Source organism: Anolis sagrei, chromosome X (assembly GCF_037176765.1).
Source record: "Anolis sagrei isolate rAnoSag1 chromosome X, rAnoSag1.mat, whole genome shotgun sequence".
NCBI classification, from domain to species: domain Eukaryota; kingdom Metazoa; phylum Chordata; class Lepidosauria; order Squamata; family Dactyloidae; genus Anolis; species Anolis sagrei.
Window position 1 is genome coordinate 80,420,797 of NC_090034.1, and position 22,009 is coordinate 80,442,805.

Below are 22,009 nucleotides of genomic sequence, written 5' to 3' on the forward strand. Positions count from 1 at the left end.
AGTCATGCTGGCCACATGATCTTGGAGGTGTCTACGGACAACACAGTCTCTTTGGCTTAGAAAGAGATGAGCACCACACCCCGGAGTTGGACACAACTAGGCTTAATGTCAGGGGAAACCTTTACCTTTGCCTTTTAAATTGGGGACTGCCTATACTGATTTCTGTATTGCCTCGAACATCACTGACTTACAGATGACCACTGCAGATATTTAAGAAATGGGTCTGATGTAGTTTGTTTCTTGTATTTCTCCTATTTCTTCCCCAACCTGTGATGATGCCATCACAAAGCTTTCTTGGCAAGACTTGTTCAAAGGGGCTATGCCACTGCCTTGGTCTGAGAGCATGTGACTTGCTCAGTGAGTTTTCATAACTGAGCAAGGATTCAAACCATGGCCTCCCAAAGTCCTTGTCCAACACCCAAATTGCGGGTTCTCTCATGTGATCCTGGATGACAAATGCTTATGGATACTTCAGTCATTCAAAAGCCATAGCTCACAGGCACCAAAAGGAGTGATACAGAAGACCATCACAAAGATGAGGGACCATTGACACCAACTTGGGCATTACTGGCTCTGAGAGCCGAACTTGCTTCGTTTTCCGCTTCCATGGGCCATGCCTCCCACTTTCTTATGAAATCAGAAACTGTCAGGATTTCATTTCTATTAAAAATGTTAATCAGAGCCTAGATGAGGTGCATGTGGGTGGTAGAAGCATCTAAATGAAGAATCATGCCACCCAATAACTCTGGAGATGATTCTCAATTTCTGATTTTTTTCCCCCAGAAAGCCACACAACAAGGGGGCTTGTGCAAGCCACACTATTCCCCTGCCTATTCCCATACATACCCGCTTGCCAGCCAATCCCCCAGGTGCTCAAATTGGCAACAGATGGAGGATGGCTGTTGAAAAGAAGACAATGGCGCATATCCATTCAAGCAGCTCTGTCACTTTCTCAGTTATCATGAGTCATTCTGTTCACTCTGGTTATGGACAGTTAATCCAATTGATCATGAAATATGTTTTCTCTCAACTGTTGATCTTTGTTTACTTTACTATACATTGCTAACTGATACTATGGCAAGTTGAGCTTTTGGCGGGAGGTGCTGTCAACTGTACCTAATGGGGGGCAGCTGACTGCAATTTCATACATTGATAGGTTTCTCTTTGATTTTTGAAAAATGTGTTCAGTTAAGCTACATTTTGACATTATTCAATTTTGGGAATGACTTTAAAAGAATAATCAAATCATTTGGACCCAAATCTAGTATCTCCCTACAGAATGCTCTCCTTTCCATACTGCCCAAAACCTCGGCCTTCCGGAGCCAGTTTTAGGGCTACATAAAGCGGGATGGAGTTCACTGCTCCCATTTCCACTGGATTTCACTGCTCTAAAGGTAGAATTATAGTATGTGATGTCACATCTTGAGGTTGAAGCTGGTTTCAAAATGATCATATTTTCAGCAGCTCACACTTTAAGGTCACAGAACAAGATCTGTATACTTGGGCCCATGCATCATCAACATCACCATCATTATCATCATTTTTATTTATACAGTTTAATTTGTTCCATGACCAAGCTCGTATTTCAAAATGAATTTTCCCACTGAAATGCTATTAATCAGTTCCGCCCCTGAAGCCCCCCTCCCAAATTTTTTGTTATATTTTAAAAATAAATATAAATAACATATAATGTATAAACACATGGAGGAACAATAAAAAGGAACAATTAAAAAGTTCAACTTTAAAATAGTAGAAGTACAAAATTATGGCAAGGAAGCATAAAGTTAAAAGGCAGAAGCCTCATTTTCTTCAAACTGTACTCATTCTAGCCTCCCTCCCTCTCTTGATCTTTCTCCCTCCATCTCTTAATGAAGCCAAACATACCAGGAATAAAAACCACATAAAATCAACTAACTCAAAGTTCCTCAAAGCGGACAAGAACAAAGTGAATAGCAATCTCCCGAAGCGGACAAGACATGGAGGCTGCTCCCTTGAAGCCCTGCTTCCCTGTACTCTCGCGCTAGCACTGCCTCTGGCCCTAGCTCTTAACTCAAAATGCTGCTCTTATGTCAAAGTGAAAGCCAGGCCAAGCGATGGGTCTTAACTCTAAATGCTCTTAGGTTGGTATGCTCTTAAGTAGAGGTTCCACTGTACTCTGCTTTTTCTTTCTGAAAAAAGACTCAAAGCGACTAAAAGTAAAACCAACACAATACAATTTAAAACCTAAAGTATGCAAATATTTGAAAGGAATAAAAATACAGGGTGCAACAGCATAACTTCTTTTTTTAAAATGCGCGCCATTCAGTCAGTTGAAGACGTAGTGGAGCGCTAGTGGTCTTGTTCGAGAGGCGGGAGTATAAAGTTTTGTCCTGACACAGTTCAGTCACCATCATGTGTTGGAACAGTGAGGAGCATACTTTTGCCATTGAGGCCTACTTTTCGAGTGGATTTGGAGTGGCCAGCCCGCTCTCCGGATTTGGCCCCTTGTGATTTTTTTATGGGTTTTTTTTTAAATCCCGTGTTTATGTGAACCGTCCAAGAACCCTACAAGATTTGAAGACCAACATCCAGGAAGAAATTGCCAACATAACGCCTGCTATGCTGGCAAGAGTCATGACAAATGCCAGAAATCGGTTTCCTCAGTGCACTGAGAATGGAGAATGGGGGACGTCACCTACCTAATTTGATCTTCAAAACTATGTAAAACAAAACTTTAGGTATACGCCTACATTATATTAAAAAAATTCTGATTCATACAATGGGTTTTATTAAGTTTTGAAAAAAGGAAGTTTTGCTGCCTCACCTTGTATTAATGGCATTAAAACTCTTAAAACTGATTCATAACTATTATGTTGGCCTAGATTGGAGTGGCAATAAGAAAAAGGCCATGGTCATAGCAGCAATTAATTGGTTAACCCCCAGTGGCACAAGGAGTCAAACAATCCTTGTGCCAGCAGGACCAGTTCGAATCTGGGAAGAGCGGGTTGAGCTCCCTGTCAGCTCCAGCTCCCCATGCGGGGATATGGGAGAAACCTCCCACAAGGATGGCAAAACATCAAACAACCAGGCGTCCCGTGGGCAACGTTCCTGCAGATGGCCAACTCTCTCAGACCAGAGGCAACTTGCAGTTTCTCAAGTCACTCCTGACAAGAAAAAAAAGAATCCTTTTTAAAGATTTTAATTACTTATTCCTAATAACATTAATATTTAATTCTATTTCAATGTTTGTATCTTCTGGGGCTCCTGCAAAGGATCACTGACTTGTCGCGGTGCTGGAGTTTGAGCACTTCAATGATGCCACGAGCGAAATCATGAAGTGACAACCAAGACAGGAAGGTCATGGTAGTGAGGTCAGACTAAATACGATCCCTGGGGAAGGTAATGGCTTGACCTTGAAGGAGCTGGAGGTGGCGACAGCCGACAGGGAGATCTGGCGTGGTCCATGAGGTCACAAAGAGTTGGAAGAGACTGAATGAATAAACAACCAAAAATCTTCTGGGATTTTAAACTGTATTGAATTACTTGTATTGTAAGCCACTGAGTTTCGTTTGTAGAGAGAAAAAGTGGGGTATAAATAAACATAATAATGATGACGAAGAAATGAATTCCAAACCACTTACCCAAGTGCCTCGCCTCTAAGTATTCCTCAGAAAGCCAAGCAGAGAACGATTGTGTTCCTTGGAGCGAGCAACTGCCTCAAAGACTGTCTAATTTACTTCGCAGTCACTGTATGTATATATGGCCAGCATAAAAGTTCCATAATTAAAGCAGTACACTGTTATGCACAAGGTTATGCTAACGCACTAACAGGAGATATTCTAGATACATTCTTAAAAGCAAAGAACAGGCATACTTACGTCTGATGACTGGCTGGTCGCCTTGTGACATTGCAAACTCGATATTTTCTCTTCATTTGCCCACAGTGAGTAACCTCTACTTTTAAACCTGGAAATCCAGCAGAAAAAAACCACAAAGACAGAGGTAAGTAGAGGTCAGCATGACACAGTGGGGAGAGGTTCTTTATTCAGGTGGTTTTTGCTCTCTGCACTTCAGTTGTTTTCCTACTGTATCTAGTCCATCATCTCAACAGCTCAGATTATATTGTGATTTTAAAATCCCAGACTGAAATTATGGCACATCTATTGACATAAATTACTTGATTTTCTCCAAAAGGAGTCCAAGCTAAAAGATGCTTTCTTTAACTCCAATAAATTCTGCTAATCAAGAAATTAGTTCCAATATAAAAGACAAGGAAAAAAATCCTAATATTGGACAGGACCCAAATTTAAATACATACTATATGGATCTAATGAAATAAGTGAGCATTAGCAATTATTAACAGAAACCCTGTGATTTCAGTGGGTTTGCAGTAAATAGGACTAAACCAAAATCTAGAAAAAATGCCCCCCTCAACTGTAATAATGGTCAAGGCAATGGATGCACTCCTTTAAAGAGGAGAATTCAGGAATCAAGCGTTCTGTATTATCACAGTTCAGTTGACATAAAATGATTGCATTCGCTCCAAAGATTCACCTCTGATTTCTTTGGTAAACTTAACACGCTGGGAATCCGTAAGGGGCTTTGTTTGTTCATTGATGTTCTGGATGTCCAAGACTTCACACATGAACTCAATAATTGGCTGGGCTCGGTAAAATGCAGTCGCCGATACTGAAATGGGAATAGGAAGAAAGGCTGAGAAAAGACTGGCAGGATCAGTTTATTTTGTATGCTGCCTTTATCCCAGAGTGGGAATCGAGGCGAGTGACAGCCATTGAAGCCAACAGAGGCCTTATGTACCATCAATGTTGAGCATCATATTCCACATAGCAGGTCTGACCGACTGATGGAATCCAAACCAGACCTCCCGACCTCCTCCCAGCGGGTGATAATATCCTTCAGGGGGAGAGAAGAAGGAACGGCCCACTGGGGTGTACCTGAGAAGAACAAGGACAAGTCAAACTATTATTATTATTATTATTATTATTATTATTATTATTATTATTATTAGATACGCAATAAGGTTAGTGCACAGCAAACAAGATCACTATACTGGCTTTTGCATTTCATCACACATTAGACATTTCCCAAGTGTTTAGGACTGTGTGATATATCAGCGAATAATGCATGCTGATCCAAGTAGGGTGACCTTTTGCAGCTGACAGATGGTAATTTTGTCAGTGCCAATTGTTTTCAAGGGCAGGCCAAGGTTTTAGGCACTGAACCCAGTGTGCTGATCACCACTAGGACCACCTTTACTAGCTTATGCCAAAGTCTTTGCAGTTTTATCTTTAAATCCTGTTGTTGTTGTTGTTGTTATTATTATTATTATTATTTTCTTTCTCATAGAGAAACCATATGGGTGAATGTGCTATAACATTAGTATCATTAATTATTAAAAAGTGGGATGTACAATAAGCTTGTGAAAACAATCAGTGTTTCCACAAGCCAATCATATCCCTCTTTTGTAATATACTATCCCCTCTTTTCATTTTTCCTGGTACACACACCTTGAGGCAGCATGTTGTTCTTACCAAGCCCATATAGTCTTATCTGGATTATTTCCCTCACCTTCCTTTAAAAAAAAAAGAAAAAAAGCTGTACTTCTGCAAGCCAGCCGATACCACTCCCAATCTTTTGAATGGGTGCTACCATTCCCACTACAACATAAAGGCATGAATCTGCAATTTGCACACATAGCTCTAGTCTGCTAAAAAGTGTAGATATTTGGCCTGTTCACTTTGTATTCCTACACAGTGTAAGGTGTAGATACACATAACCAAAAGGTTGTTTAAGAGTATATGGGAGGAGCTCACCTCATAGAGGGAAGGTGCCGTGTAATGACATCTAGAGCCTGCACAGAGTCTTCTGGGACCTCATTCAGATGCCCAGCCAGAGCTTCCAGGAGCAGCTGAAGGCTAACCACAGACACCCACTGAACTGACACTTTAAAGGTCTGGTCCTTCCCTTCACCTGGGAGTGTGACCTCCATATCCACCTGAAATGGCGACAATGAAAGTTAGGCAAGCAACTGATGATAAGGAAGGTTTCTCCAACACCAATAGGTCACCCTCATTAAAGCTGAAATTCCCTCATTCTATCAATTTGGGACTATTTGGCTACAAGCAGATACTTCTACAGCAAAAATACCTCCAAAAGAATAAAGATATGGGGCAGAGGTCAGCACTGTATAAGCAAACATTCAGTGTGTTTCTTTGTTGTGTGTTTAAAGAGTCCTAAAGACTAAACGGCTTTATTTAGCATGGCTTTGTCAATAAAACACAATCTACTTTTAAGGTGCAACAAACTAGCACATGCAACAAGACTAACTCCTTTTCTTCCTATGATTGGCACCTGAAGAACATTTATAGGAAAGCCACATTTATGGAAAAAGCCACAGAATCCCATGTCCAAAGTCACAAGGACTACAAATACCATCATGCTGTTATGTGACAACTTACACAAAACTTTTCCAACAGTTACTGAAAGGAACCTGAGTGGGTGTGATTTGTCTAGCGTCACTCAATGTCGGAATTGAAATCTTGGTCTTCCACAATCCCTAGTCCAACACTCCGCTCCAGCAACTAAGCTGTCTAAGACTAACTTACAAGCAAAACAGTAGATCATTACTTGATAGAAACACTATAGACTAAGATCAAGTAGAGATTTAATGGCCTTCAGACTGCACTTACAGGCTTTATTTAGCATAAAAATGGTACAACTCAAACAAGTGAAGTGCCCTCTTTAGAGAACAACACACATGCTAATGAGTTCTTGCCTCCTGACAATGCCAGTGAATGCCAGCTTCAATATCACTTAAAGCTCCCACAGAATAGTCCATTTAGACCGCTCTAAACCCTAAAATTACCCAGTGTTTTGATACTCCATGTTCCTGTAATGTTAATGGCCAGTCTAAGCATGATACCCTTAAAAAGCAGGCACTGGGCTGTTGATTTCAGCACAGCATCTTCTGAAGGCACTCACCCTGTCCCTGCCAATCGGCAGAGGATGCGCAGTGTACATGTTCCTTTTGCCATCATAGCCAGGTTGCCGATCCCCAAATATCTGCATCTTGAAATGTCTTACCATCGTATCCACTACCTCCCTTTAAAGAGTAGAAAGTTAAGGTTAGGCTAATAAAGACACCCGACAGGGAGCTCTGGTGTGGGCTGGTCCATGAGGTCACGAAGAGTTGGAAACGACTGAACGAATGAACAACAACAAATAAGGACACAGCAAAGTTAGTGACACTTGAGTTAGTGATACAATTTTTATCTAGTTTACATGTACTGTTTTTGTATACAGCAAAATCAGGCAGTAGAGTCAAAGAACAGTTACCCAGTGTTGGACTAAGAAACACAATCTTAGTCCAAGAACAAATGTGCCAACAGTATCCAATTGTCATTGTAGAGTATGGTGCTCAATGATACATCTAATTTTCGTACTGCAAAGCTCCAAGTATATTATAGCCCTTTAACAAAATAGTCCATTTAACATTACAACTGATAGCAGTTCGGTTACTGAGGATAACAGGCACGGGGCTGTCAAAGAGGCCTTACCTGTTCACCCTCCGGGGACGCTTTTCTGGTTTGATATCCACGTCATAATGATAAACATCAATTTTCGGGATCTGCACTTGGAAATGATTGGCTAGGAGACGGATCGGTTTCCCCACTGTTCCCAGTCCAGGACGGCGGGGCGGCTGAAAGAGGCTGGTGGGCGGCCCTGGGGAAACGGAGCAAGTGGGGAGATATCTCACTTACAACTGGATGCACTCTGTCCATCAATTCCAATTCACATTTAGGCTATACCTCACGTGAAAAAAGTAACGTGAAATCATTTGTTCTAGAGATAAGGTTTGCCACAACAACTTCAAAAACTTGACAGATCCACCTAATATTCACTTGCAAAGTACAAACACATGAAGGAAGAACACCAACGAGATTTCAGTGATTATATGACATCTCACTCTGCATTCCCACCTATAGAATCAAGGGTATTAGAACAGATTGATTTTGGCTTAGTTTCTTCCCACATCATTGTATCAGTAACAAGACTATTGAAGAATTTTATATTTCACCTCTATTTTAATCACTTTAAAACAATCATATAGACTTTCACGAACTTCCAACCTGAAAATTGATTTACTTGGAACTGAGAAATTAGAAAGAGATATTAGAGGAAGTGGCAAAACCACATATCCGAGGATTTCTTGCTTTAAAAAAACCCCATTAAATGCATGGCATCACCATATGTCAACAGGTGATTGAAGACACAAATGTACACATATACACTTTATTCCAACACTGATGACTGAAAGAATATCCTGGCCACACAAGCAACTAATCCAGACAATTGTCAAATATTCACATTGTCAACATAACATGAAAACATTCAGAAATAATAAAAAATAATAATTTTGTCACAGCTTTATTTTTTCCAGAATCATAATATTACATCTGTGTAGTTTGAAAGGGTCTCAAGGGGCTTGTTACTAAATGAGCCTAATATTGCTGCTTCCCAGGTGAAACTCACCAAAGACCACCACTCCACACCTTTCTTCACTAGATCCACAGGCACTACTTTTGTTCTACATATCCAGATATAACAAACATACCAACTAGAAAACAAAGAAAGGAGCTGGGAAGAGGAAAGGAAACATGAAGATAAAACAAACCAAGAGAAAATTACCAGGAAAATCCTGACTTGTCCTCACCAACTGTACTCTGTTACTATGTGGAATGAAGACTGTCCCTTCCAAAGGTCTGCTTCCCAAAAATTAATTAAGCATCCATTCCCATGGCTCTGCTAGAACTCGAAATTTAAAAAATAGGCCTGGCATTTTTTTCCCAAGCAAAGTGATTCCAAGATAAAAATTTCAATGCCTAATAGTTGACCAAAAAAAAAGTTACCCTTTTTAACCATGAGTAATGAATTGAGCATGAGCAATGAATTGCACCAATAAGGGGCAGAGGTTAGTACCTCATATATCTACAAAATCCCAAACTAGAACATAAGGGTAATGATATGCAACAGCCATTGGGCCAAACAATTTACACCAAGCTACCAAGTGAGGCTTGAGTGCAGGTATGTTGGTGTACTCTACTTTCCATCATTCCAAGTCAGGACAGCAAAGGACCAGAAATAATGGGAACAGTGGTATGCTGGTTGCCCACTCATGACAGAAGAGAGGGCTGTCATCCATGAAGTAGCCATTCTGATTGCCAATACACCAGGGCTCCTTAAAGAACTCTCTGGATTGCAGTCACAGGTTCCCCCATATTCCCATCAGTTCAATTTGCCAGGTGCTTTGCTGCTGCCATCAATCCAAGACTTGGGACTTATTCCCTTCAAAGACTGGCTGTCTTCCTCCTTTCTCAGGAAATGTCCAATAACACAGATGAACCCGCAATCTGCCTGAAAGCTAATTGCAACCATGAAGAGCGCTCAAGGTGGCTAGGTTCTCATTCCCTCACTGCGTGGATCATTCTAAAACATAGACATGTTTTATTTTTATGTACTGTGGGCCCATCATGACTTGAAAAGTAGGATAAAAATGGAAGATAGGAAACACATGTGACTCATCTAGCAACAGCAAGTAACAGCATTTAGCCTTCACACATTTCAGATGCATCTTGGAGAACAGTTATAAGTTTAGCAACTGAAAGATGTTGCAGTTATATTCAATTTAAGGTGCAGGTGCTTACCTACAAAGCCCTGAACGGTTTGGGACCACCCTACCTGCGTGACCGCATCACAGTCTACGAACCCACACGTTCACTCCGGTCATCAGGAGAGGCCCTGCTTGTGATCCCACCCGCGTCACAGGCGCGTTTGGTGGGGACGCGGGACAGGACCTTCTCTGTGGTGGCCCCCCGCCTCTGGAATGCCCTCCCGAAAGATCTCAGACAGGCCCCTACTTTGGCGGTTTTCAGAAAGAACCTGAAAACCTGGCTGTTCCAACGTGCCTTCTCAGATTAGGAACCCCACTACTAAAGCCCAGAAGCACTTTAGTAGAGTCAAGATCACCCTCACCGCACACTGCACTTATATTTAATCCCATAGCCCTACGACACTTCAGCACTTTTTAATCCTGTACCCTACTCCGGCCGGCTCAGTTTTTAATAATGTCCTGTTGTCCTGTTGTATTGCTATTGTTTTCTGCTTTAACTGTTTTATTTGCTATGTATTGTATTGTTGTATTGTGTTGGGCTCCGGCCTGTTGTAAGCCGCATCGAATCCCTTGGGAGATGCTAGTGGGGTACAAATAAAGTTATAATAATAATAATAATAATAATAATAATAATAACCAGGTAAAGATGGCAAGCTTCTAATCCAGGATTTAAACCATTATGCAAATAAGAATTTTGGTCCATCCAAGCCCGTTTTGGCAATATTTAAATATTAATCAATGCCTAAAACCACCAGGTATTGAAGATAGCACATGTGTTGAGGCAGCGGGAGGGAGCGTTTGGATTCTTTTGTTGGTTTGAACAGGCATTCGACTAAGAAGTGTGATTGATTGACTGACTATCGGAACACGGAATATCGGATAACGAGTTTGGATTCTGATTTCATTGATGAGACCTGATGGATTTGTTATATTGATGTAGTGATGATATTGATGTTTAATGATTTGTGATGCTATTGCTTTTAAATGCTTAATGATTTTGTATTGTGTATACCTAAATTGTTGTAAACCGCTCTGAGTCGCCTAAGGGCTGAGAAGAGCGGTATACAAATAAAGTAAATAAATAAATAAATAAATAATGTGAAAAAAGGTCCCAGGACTGTTAGTCAATTCAGGGGGAGGGAGGGCAGGGGGCAAGAAACCAAACTCAGAATAAATAAGAGCTAAAAAAGACCAAACAATGGGACTAAGACTCACATGACCAAAATCCTGAATATTTAAGGGCAGAGAACTGAAGGAACTGAGAGAAATGTATTAAAACCCTAAGGAAAATACCTAACAGGAGGCAAGAATACCTTCCTCATCCTAAAATTGAGAACCCATGACTAACTTTGGTGCCAACTTAATGAAAATAGCTTTTCTAACATTTTTTTTTTGCTCGCCCTACCAAGAACACAGTTCAACTTAAACATCCCTCCTAAAAATTAAGCATGGCAGCATAGGCCAGAAATAACATGGAGGCATGCAACAACAACTGATTTCACACCAGGGTGCGTTCACAGCCAAATCTGCAAGAGCATCTTTGCACCACACATTGCTAAACTCAAGATGCCTTAAAATATCATGTGCTCCAGATTTGCATACATTGGCTTATCATACAGGGACAACTCCTTACTAACCCCAGCTATAGGGACTGCAGATGAGGCTGAGCTAAATAAGAAAATAAATGCCCCCCCCCCCCCCCAACCCAGCACAAAGCAAAGATACCCTTAAGTAAACACACACGTTCTTCTTCTGCCAGGATTTCTCCTATATCAGGGGTAGGACCACATCACATATGAACAGACTGAGTCAAGGAAGCCATGACCCTGAATCTGGGTGACTTGGGGCCCTCTACACTGCCATATAATTCAGATTATCAAAGCAGATAATCCACATTATCTGCTTTGACCTGGATTATATGTATCTACACAGTAGTATAATCCAGTTCACTGCAGATAATCTGGATTGAGGAGACTCTGGTGGCGCAGTGGGTTAAAGCCCTGTGCAGGTCGCAGGTTCGAATCCGGGGAGAGGCAGATGAGCTCCCTCTATCAGCTTCAGCTCCTCATGCGGGGACATGAGAGAAGTCTCCCACAAGGATGATAAAACATCAAAATCATCCGGGCGTCCCCTGGGCAACGTCCTTGCAGACGGCCAATTCTCTCACAACACGATGCTCCTGACACAACAACAACAAAAAATATCTGGATTTTATATGGCAGTGTAGAAGGGGCCTTGGAGCTCTCTCATTCATAGGGCTGCCATAAATCCAAGTCAGCTTGATGGCAATGAACAACAAAGGAGGACCTAGGAGGAGAAGGCCAACATAGCATAATATGTAATTTCAGTTTTGGCTGACTCTAGAGACCAGTATCTAAAGCCCTGCTCAGTCATGGAAACCTACCGCCCCTAGGAATGTCACTCTCTCAGCCTCAAAAGAAGGGAAAAGCAATCCCCCCTGTGAACAAATATTGCCAAGAAAACTCTGTGACAAGTTCTCCTTACAGTCAATGTAAGTGAAAAATGACTTAAAAGCACACAACAACAACAACAACAACAACAATAACAACAACAACAACGGAATTACGTCACTCTCGTGATGTTGTCTGATTGTATCTCCCATCATTCCACACTATTAGCTATCCTGGTCAAGGTTACTGGGAGATTCAATTCAACCAAAAACAGCTGTATGATTCCTACTCCTATCCCAAAATAGCTCACATTAGATTCACAGTTTAGCCTTTAAAAAACAACAACCAAAATCACTTTTGCAGAGTCCTACCCTACCCAAACATTAACATTTCTCCTCCCAGTATCAATGGAAAACCGCAGTTCTGCCTTCTGCACACTTTTCCTTGTCATGAAGAAATAGGCATGGCAACATCTTTACCTGCAGAAGGGATCTAAAGGTTTTCAAAGCCTGCCCTGATCTATACACCATGTGGGGGGAACATTGGTCCATTCATAAAAGTTAGTATCACAACAGAGATCTAGATATATCACTCCTCGCTGCCCAAGCAACAGTGGCTGTGGGCTGGAAAGAACATAGAAAGTGGGAAGTCAAAAAATGCTTCGAATAGTTAGCTGATTTCATGCTCAAGGATTGCATCATTGAAAGGAGAACCAAATACACATCAGGCCAAATCAAGAAGAACTGGGTTCTGAAATGGGGAAGACTGGTAGATAGAGTAAAAGGAAAATACAAAGAACTGAACCATACTTTCTCCACAATTGATCACCTAAAGTAATATTTGAATGAAGGGAAGTACTGTTCCCTGAGGGTGGGAGGAGAAGGAGGAGGGAAGGGAGAAATATTGATAGACATAGGTGAGAGATAAATGTGGAAATAGCAATGTTAAGAAAATAAAGATAATATTCTATTTGTATTATGAAATGGTTACTGAATTTGATATTATTCTACCTGTGTTTACAATAAAAGAAATAAAAAATAAGATATATCACTCTATGGTATACAACAGCATGGCATCCAAAATTCAAAATGATCCAAACATTTGCAGTTGAGGACATAACCCATTCTTTGAGAAGCCTTCCTTCTAGAACCCAAGCTACCATTTATTCCAAGGACAAAGTAAGTCATGGAGGAAATCATTATAACATTTGTCCGTCACTATATATGTATTTAATCAACAAAATAAATATAGGGTGCATACATTTTTGGAGAACACCCTCTATGTGTGTATCTATATGCATGTAAACACAGGTTTAGCATTCCGGAATTCTGAAACACTCCAAAATCTGAAATTGTCCACATGGGTGGCTGAAATAGTGACCCTTTTGCATCCTGATAATTCGCCAACACACAACTTCATATACACCTTATACACATAGTGCGGAGGTATAGAAGATGTATATGAAACATAAATACATTTTGTGTTTAGACTTGGGTCCCATTTCCAAGGTGTCTTATTATGTGTGTATAATGCAAATACAAGTATTCCAAAATCTGTTGGTGGGTGGGGAGATCAAAAACACTTCTCGTCCCAAGCATTTCAGATAAAGAAGGTACAGCTTGTACCCCTTGCAAAATTCAATGCCAACATATATACAAACCAAAGAATAATAACTAAAATGATAACATGTAACTATAAATTAAACTATAAATTAAACCTTAAACTTTAAAATCATATTAAATATAGAACATGAACAGACATTTAAAATTAAAACATAGAATTAAAAAATCTTAATGTAGCATTAAAATCATAACTACACGTGTATATACATGTGTAGGTATGTGTGGATATATCTTTGTAAATAATACAGACTTCTCTCACTGTCTCCTCGTGTGTGTGTATATATATAGAGGGGGGGAGGGAGAATAAAACCTCTCCCCATTCTGTCTCCCCTTCTGTCTGCATGCACATAGCCAGATATAGTATACATTTATGTATGTATGCATTTATATATAGATATATTTATAGATAATGACCTCTTTTACTGTCTCCCCTTAAATGTGTGTATATATATTTATAAATACATACATTTTTTTCTCATTATATACACACACAAACACATAGTAAATGCATATGTATACATGCACATATTTCATTATAAACAGATATTGATGGGCTCCATCACTCTCTCTTTTAATGTTCGGGTGACCATATATTTGTAAGTATGTTGATATGTATATACAGTACATTTATAAATATATAAAATACATAAAAACTTTCCATATATATCATATATAGATCTGTATATGAATATATCTCTTTGCAAATAGAGATATATCTAAGAAATAGATTAGAAGGCTTCCTTCACACTATCTTCCCTTAATGTGTATGTGACAGTATATGTCTATGCATGTAGGTATGTATATACATTTGCAAATACATTAAAACTTCCCTCATTCCCTCTCTCCTTGTGTGTGTGTAAAGGCAGTTCCCAATTTATGAACAAGATGGGTTCTCTAGGCTTGCTATTAAGTTGAATATGTATGTAAGCAGGAACAAGTACATTAAAAAGTGTAACACACACACACACACTCTGCATTATGTATATATGCATGTGATAGTTTTGGGTATCTCTCTCTCTCTCTATATATATATATATTAGCGTTGATGTGGCCCACAAGGGGGTTCTATGTTGGAGGTTTGGCCCAATTCTATTGTTGGTGGGGTTCAGAATGCTCTGTGATTGAAGGTGAACTATAAATCCCAGCTACTACAACTCTGAAATGTCAAGATTCTATTTTCCCCAAACTCCACCAGTGTTCACATTTGGGCATATTAAGTATTCGTGTAGAGTTTGGTCCAGATCTATCATTGTTTGAGTGCACAGTGATCTCTGGATGTAGGTGAACTACAACTCCAAAACCAAAGGACACTGCCCACCAAACCCTTCCAGTATTTTCTGTTGGTCATGGGAGAACTCTGTACCAAGTTTGGTTCAATTCCATCCTTGGTGGGGTTCAGAATGCTCTTTGATTGTAGGTGAACTATAAATCCCAGCAACTACAACTCCCAAATGACAAAATCAATTTTTTGAGTGAAGGACATACATTGGGTTGTTAGGTGTATGCTGTCCAAATTTGGAGTCAATTCGTCCAGTGGTTTTTGAGTTCTGTTAATCCCACAAACAAACATTACATTACATTTATTTATTTGTGTGTGTGTGTGTGTGTGTGCGCGCGCGCACATGATGAAGAGCTATCATGTATGTATTATGCAGATATCTATATACATTTATACATACATAAAAACTTGCCATATATATCTATATCTATCATATAGGTCTCTATGCATGCACATATCTCTTTATAAACAGATAATAAAGACCTGCCTCACTCTGTCTCCTTTAACATCCATGTGACAGTACAGACATTTATGTACATTTATAAACACAATGCATTTATAAATACATAAAAACTTCACATATGATCAACATGATCAACAGAAAATACTGTGTTGTTGTAGGTTTTTTTCAGGCTATGTGGCCATGTTCTATAGGCATTCTCATGACATTTCGCCTGCATCTATGGCAAGCATCCTCAGAGGTAGTAAGGTCACTACCTCTGTGTGCCAAATTTGGTTCAATTCCATCGTTGGTGGAATTCGGAATGCTCTTTGATTGTAGGTGAAGTAGAAATCCCAGCAACTACAACTCCCAAACTCCAAAATCAATCTCCCCAACTCACACACATATATAATATTACATATATATGTGTGGGAATTTTTGATGTATTTTATGTATTTATCAATGTATATACATATCTACATCCATACACATATACTATCTCTCACACATTAAGTGAGACAGAGCAAGAGGTCTTTATTCGTTTTTGAAGAGATATATCCATTAATGCAGACTATATATATGTGTGTGTGTATGTGTGTGTGTGTATGAAGTTTTTATGTATTTGTCAATGTATATAAATATCTATATCCATACACATATGTTGTTTTAGGCACATTAAGGGAGACACAGTGAGAGAGGTCTTCATTTTCTGTTTTTGAAGAGCAATATCCATACATGCAGACATATGTGTGGGAAGATTTTATGCATTTATGAATACATATACATATCTACATACATACACATATACTGTCTCACACACATTAAAGAAAGAGCGAGGGAGTTTTGAAGAGATAGATGCATACATACATATGTTCTATATAATGTGTATATATGTGAAGTTTTTATGTATTTATAAATGCATTGGGTTTATAAATGTACATAAATGTCTGTACTGTCACATGCATGTTAAAGGAGACAGAGTGAGGCAGGTCTTTATTATCTGTTTATAAAGAGATATGTGCATGCATAGAGACCTATATGATATAGATATATATGGCAAGTTTTTATGTATGTAGAAATGTATATACATAGCTGCATAATGCACACATGCACATTAAGGAAGATGGAGGGAGGGGTTTATTATCTATTTATAAAAAGATGCATACATACATGATAGCTCTTCATCACGCGTACACACACACGCATATATATAAATAAATGTAATGTTTGTTTGTGGGATTAACAGAACTCAAAAACCACTGGACAAATTGACACCAAATTTGGACAGCATACACCTAACAACCCAATGTATGTCCTTCACTCAAAAAAAAAAATGATTTTGTCATTTGGGAGTTGTACTTGCTGGGATTTATAGTTCACCTACAATCAAAGAGCATTCTGAACCCAACCGAGGATGGAATTGAACCAACCTTATTACAGAGTTCTCCCATGACCAACAGAAAATACTGGAAGGGTTTGGTGGGCAGTGTCCTTTGGTTTTGGAGTTGTAGTTCACCTACATCCAGAGACCACTGTACACTCAAACAATGATAGATCTGGACCAAACTCTACACAAATACTCAATATGCCCCAATGTGAACACTGGTGGAGTTCGGGGAAAATAGAATCTTGACATTTGAGAGTTGTAGTAGCTGGGATTTATAGTTCACCTTCAATCACAGAGCATTCTGAAACCCACCAACAACAGAATTGGGCCAAACATAGAACCCCCATGTGGGTCACAGCAACGCTAATATATATATATATATATAGAGAGAGAGAGAGAGAGAGAGAGATACCCAATGCTATCACATACATATATACATAATGTAGAGAGAGTGTGTTACACTTTTTAAAGTACTTGTTCCTGCTTACATACACATTCAACTTAATAGCAAGCCTAGAGAACCCATCTCGTTCATAAATTGGGAACTGCCTTTACACACACACAAGGAGAGAGGGAATGAGGGAAGTTTTAATGTATTTATAAATATATATAGATACCTACAGGGTTTGATGGGCAGTGTCCTTTGGTTTTGGAGTCTTCAAATTTGGGCAGATCGGGTATTTGTGCCAACTTTGGTCCAGTGAATGAAAATACATCCTGCATATCAGGTATTTACATTATGATTCATAACAGTAGCAAAACTACAGCTATGAAGACGCAATGAAAATAATGTTATGGTTGGGGGTCTTCACAACATGAGGAACTGTATTAAAGGGTCGCGGCATTAGGAAGGTTGAGAAACACAGATCTAGGCACTAGACTCCTATTTATGCAGGCCAAAATCTCATTGGCTTTTTTACCCGCCGCATGACATTGTTGGCTCATGTTTAACTTGTTGTCTCCGAACGTATTCTCCCCTATGAACCATCAAGATTATTAAGATCGTCTGGAGAGGCCCTGCTCTCGGTCTCACCGGCCGCGCAAGCGCGTCTGGTGGGGACGAGGGACAGGGCCTTCTCGGTGGTGGCCCCTTGACTCTGGAACTCTCTTCCACTGGAGATCAGAACCGTCCCGTCTATCCTGACATTTAGGAAACAGGTGAAGACTTGGTTATGGAGACAGGCATTCGACGAGTGAGCCAGATATGGATGGAGGATGATGAACAACGAGTTAGTGTGACGACTGACCACTGTAGTTATTGAATGTAATTGCTGTTTTAATGTTTTAGTGTAAAATGAATTATTATGTTTTTATTAACTGTATGTGATATTATGGTTGGAAACCGGTCTGAGTCCCTCAAGAGAGGTGAGAAGGCCGGTATAGAAAACATTTTAAGTAAATAAATCTATCTATCTATACATATAATAAAAGTGAAAATCTATATGTGGCACAGGTGTCTGCTCACACAGATAGCCTCCAGCCTCCACAGATAGGCTATTGTTTCCAGTATTGAGAAGACAGCAAGTCACTCTCTCAAAGGACATTGCAGGTTATAGCAAGCACATCCCAGTATTCCTTTCTCTCTTCATTTGCATGTCCCCACCGACTGCTTCTCCCTTATCCCATTCCAACCCTTTCCTATGGCACACAGCAGCGGAATTGATCAGCAACTGAACATACTGGAGAGGTTTGGAGAGAATTCACAATAATTTATAGGAGTTGTAGGGACTGGGATGCATAGTTCACCTGCAATCTAAGAGCACTCTGAACTACACCATTGATGGACCTGGAACTCACTTGGCACACAGACCCACCATGGGCAATTGTCTATACTTGCAGAGTTTAGGGGTTATTACCCTGAGAGTTGTAGTTCACCCTTATCCAGAGAACACTGATCTCAGCAAACGATGGATCGGGACCCAACTTGGCACACAGAACAAACATGGCCAATTGTGCATACTGGCTGAGCTTGGGGGTGATTGCCCTGGGAATCTGGGAGTTGTAGTTCACCCCTACCTAGATATCACCGAACTTGTTGGATCAGGCCCAAACTTGGCACACAGATCCAACATGGCCAACTTTAAGTAATGGCAGTTTGGGAATGACTGACCCTCAATTCTGGAAATTGTAGTTCACCCACATCCTTATGCATTTTCTAATGGGGGCATTAATTAAAAAACAGAAAGAAAGAAAGCTTCCCCCCCCCCCCTAATAAACAGTATTACACATTAGGTTCTTGTGGGTTTTTTCGGGCTATAGGGCCATGTTCTAGAGACATTTCTCCTGACGTTTCGCCTGCATCTATGGCAAGCATCCTCAGAGGTGAGGTCTGTTGGAAATAGGACAATGGGTTTATATATCTGTGGAATGGCTGGGGTGGGGCAAAGAGCTCTTCCTTGCTAGAGATAGGTGTGAATGTTTCAACCTTCATTAGCATTTGAAGACCTGCCTGAGCCTGGGAAAAATCTCCTGCTGAGAGGTGTTAAGCTGTGCCTGGTTGTTTCATATAATATAAACCCATTGTCCTATTTCCAACAGACCTCACTACCTCTGAGGATGCTTGCCATAGATGCAGGCGAAACGTCAGGAGAAATGCCTCTAGAACATGGCCCTAGAGCCCGAAAAAACCCACAAGAACCTAGTAATTCCAGCCATGAAAGCCTTCGACAATAGTATTACACATTACCAAACTTCACAAAACAAACAATGCCTTCTCAAATAACCCGGGCACCGCCGGGTCCCCAAGCTAGTAAATAAATAAATGTCCAGGAGGAGTCCATGTGTATTGCATATATGTCTACTTCAGGCAAGGGTAATTTGGGCCCTCCTTCCCTCCAGATGCTTTGGACTTCAACTCCCACCATTCCTAACAGCCTCAGGCCCTTTCCTGTTCCCGAGGCTGTTAGGAATGGTGGGAGTTGAAGTCCAAAACACCTGGAGGGAGGGAAGGCCCAAATTGGCCCGTGCCTGGTGTATATAAAGCGAGAAGAAAAGCCTCCCCTTGAGGCGACAAGGTTTTGTTGTGCCTGGAAGCAGCACGGGCATGAATAGGGCACGAAGGCCCGCTCCGCCTCACCTGCAGGCCCCTCCTGGCGCTCACCTGGTCCCAGGGCCTCCATGGCGGCGGCGGAGGCGTTGGCGGCGTTGGAGGCCTCGCTGCGGTCTCCTCCCCCGGCTCCTCCTCCTCCGGGCCCCGCCGCCGCCGCCCCGGGCCCCGCCGCCCCCGCCGCCGCGTAGCGCTTGATTTCGGGAATATTGGCTTCGGGGTGAGGGCCGACCCCTCGCGCCCTCCTCTCTTCCTCTTCCTCCTCCTCGGGCTCCACCGACGGAGCCCCGGGTTCTGCCCGCTTCGCCTCGCTTTCCACCCTTCTTCCTTTCCCTCAGGCACGCACACCCGCCTCGGCGCGCCCCCGCGACGAAGGAAGGGACACAAACGCCTCAGCCGTTCCCTTCAGGGTCCTCCGCTGCGTCGCCGTGCGTCAGGGCGCGCTCTGCGTACGTGCGTGCGTGCGCGCTCCCGCCAACCCCACCACAGCCGCCGTCCTCCTCTCCTCTCCTTTCCTCCACAACTGTCAATACATTCCTAAGCCCCGCCCCCTTTTGGCTGAGGCGTCCATTCAGGTGACAGGTTCCCTGGCCTCACAGCAGAGCCGTCGCCAGAAAAAAATTTCGGGAGGGGTTGAAATTTTCGGGGGGGGGGGTTTGAAAATTTCACAGGGAAGGGGTTGGGGTTGAAACCTGCCTCCTAGCTCACGCTGAAGCAAAGAGCACAGCAGGGGGCAGAGCAGCCTTCAATAGCCTGCAGCTCCGCCCTTGTCAACCACCTAGAATCATAGAATCATAGAATCAAAGAGTTGGAAGAGACCTCATGGGCCATCCAGTCCAACCCCCTGCCAAGAAGCAGGAATATTGCATTCAAATCACCCCTGACAGATGGCCATCCAGCCTCTGTTTAAAAGCTTCCAAAGAAGGAGCCTCCACCACACTCCGGGGCAGAGAGTTCCACTGCTGAACGGCTCTCACAGTCAGGAAGTTCTTCCTCATGTTCAGATGGAATCTCCTCTCTTGTAGTTTGAAGCCATTGTTCCGCGTCCTAGTCTCCAAGGAAGCAGAAAACAAGCTTGCTCACTCCTCCCTGTGGCTTCCTCTCACATATTTATACATGGCTATCATATCTCCTCTCAGCCTTCTCTTCTTCAGGCTAAACATGACCAGTTCCCTAAGCCGCTCCTCGTAGGGCTTGTTCTCCAGACCCTTGATCATTTTAGTCGCCCTCCTCTGGACACATTCCAGCTTGTCAATATCTCTCTTGAATTGTGGTGCCCAGAATTGGACACAATATTCCAGGTGTGGTCTAACCAAGGCGGAATAGAGGGGTAGCATTACTTCCTTAGATCTAGACACTATGCTCCTATTGATGCAGGCCAAAATCCCATTGGCTTTTTTTGCCACCACATCACATTGTTGGCTCATGTTTAACTTGTTGTCCACGAGGACTCCGAGATCTTTTTCACACGTACTGCTCTCGAACCAGGCATTGTCCCCCATTCTGTATCTTTGCATTTCATTTTTTCTGCCAAAGTGGAGTATCTTGCATTTGTCACTGTTGAACTTCATTTTGTTAGTTTTGGCCCATCTCTCTAATCTGTCAAGATCGTTTTGAATTCTGCTCCTGTCCTCTGGAGTATTGGCTATCCCTCCCAATTTGGTGTCATCTGCAAACTTGATGATCATGCCTTCTAGCCCTTCATCTAAGTTATTAATAAAGATGTTGAACAGGACCGGGCCCAGGACGGAACCCTGCGGCACTCCGCTCATCACTTCTTTCCAAGATGAAGAGGAAGCATTAGTGAGCACTCTCTGTGTTCGTCCACTTAATCAATTACAGATCCACCTCACCGTAGTTTCGCCTAGCCCACATTGAACTAGTTTCCTTGCCAGAAGGTCATGGGGGACCTTGTCGAAGGCCTTACTGAAATCCAGGTACGCTACATCCACGGCATTCCCCGCATCTACCCAGCTTGTAACTCTATCGAAAAAAGAGATCAGATTAGTCTGGCATGACTTGTTTTTGATAAATCCATGTTGACTATTAGCGATGACTTCCACCAAGTCTGGTCTCCTTAATGAGAGCATTCAACTTACTTACTTACTTACTTACTTCGGCGATCCCTCGTTGGACGAGTAAAATGGTCTTC

General features: G+C 41.6%; 1 protein-coding gene across 2 annotated transcripts in view; it reads right to left on the reverse strand.

Annotated features, from left to right (window-relative positions):
• LOC132780490 (protein argonaute-4) overlaps positions 1-20,304 on the reverse strand; it is a 40,159-nt gene extending 19,855 nt beyond the window's left edge. The window contains exons 1-7 of one of the 2 annotated variants that reach the window (XM_060784206.2): positions 19,912-20,304; positions 7,557-7,722; positions 6,982-7,102; positions 5,814-5,995; positions 4,798-4,934; positions 4,534-4,668; positions 3,858-3,945 (exon numbers count right to left, since the gene is read on the reverse strand). In XM_060784206.2, the coding sequence (XP_060640189.1) occupies positions 3,858-3,945; positions 4,534-4,668; positions 4,798-4,934; positions 5,814-5,995; positions 6,982-7,102; positions 7,557-7,722; positions 19,912-19,930 (848 nt within the window). In that variant the 5' untranslated portion in view covers positions 19,931-20,304. Of the gene's footprint in view, positions 1-3,857; positions 3,946-4,533; positions 4,669-4,797; positions 4,935-5,813; positions 5,996-6,981; positions 7,103-7,556; positions 7,723-19,887 lie in introns of both variants that reach the window. The other variant, XM_060784205.2, reaches the window with a different exon arrangement.
• Positions 20,305-22,009: the final 1,705 nt, after the last annotated feature.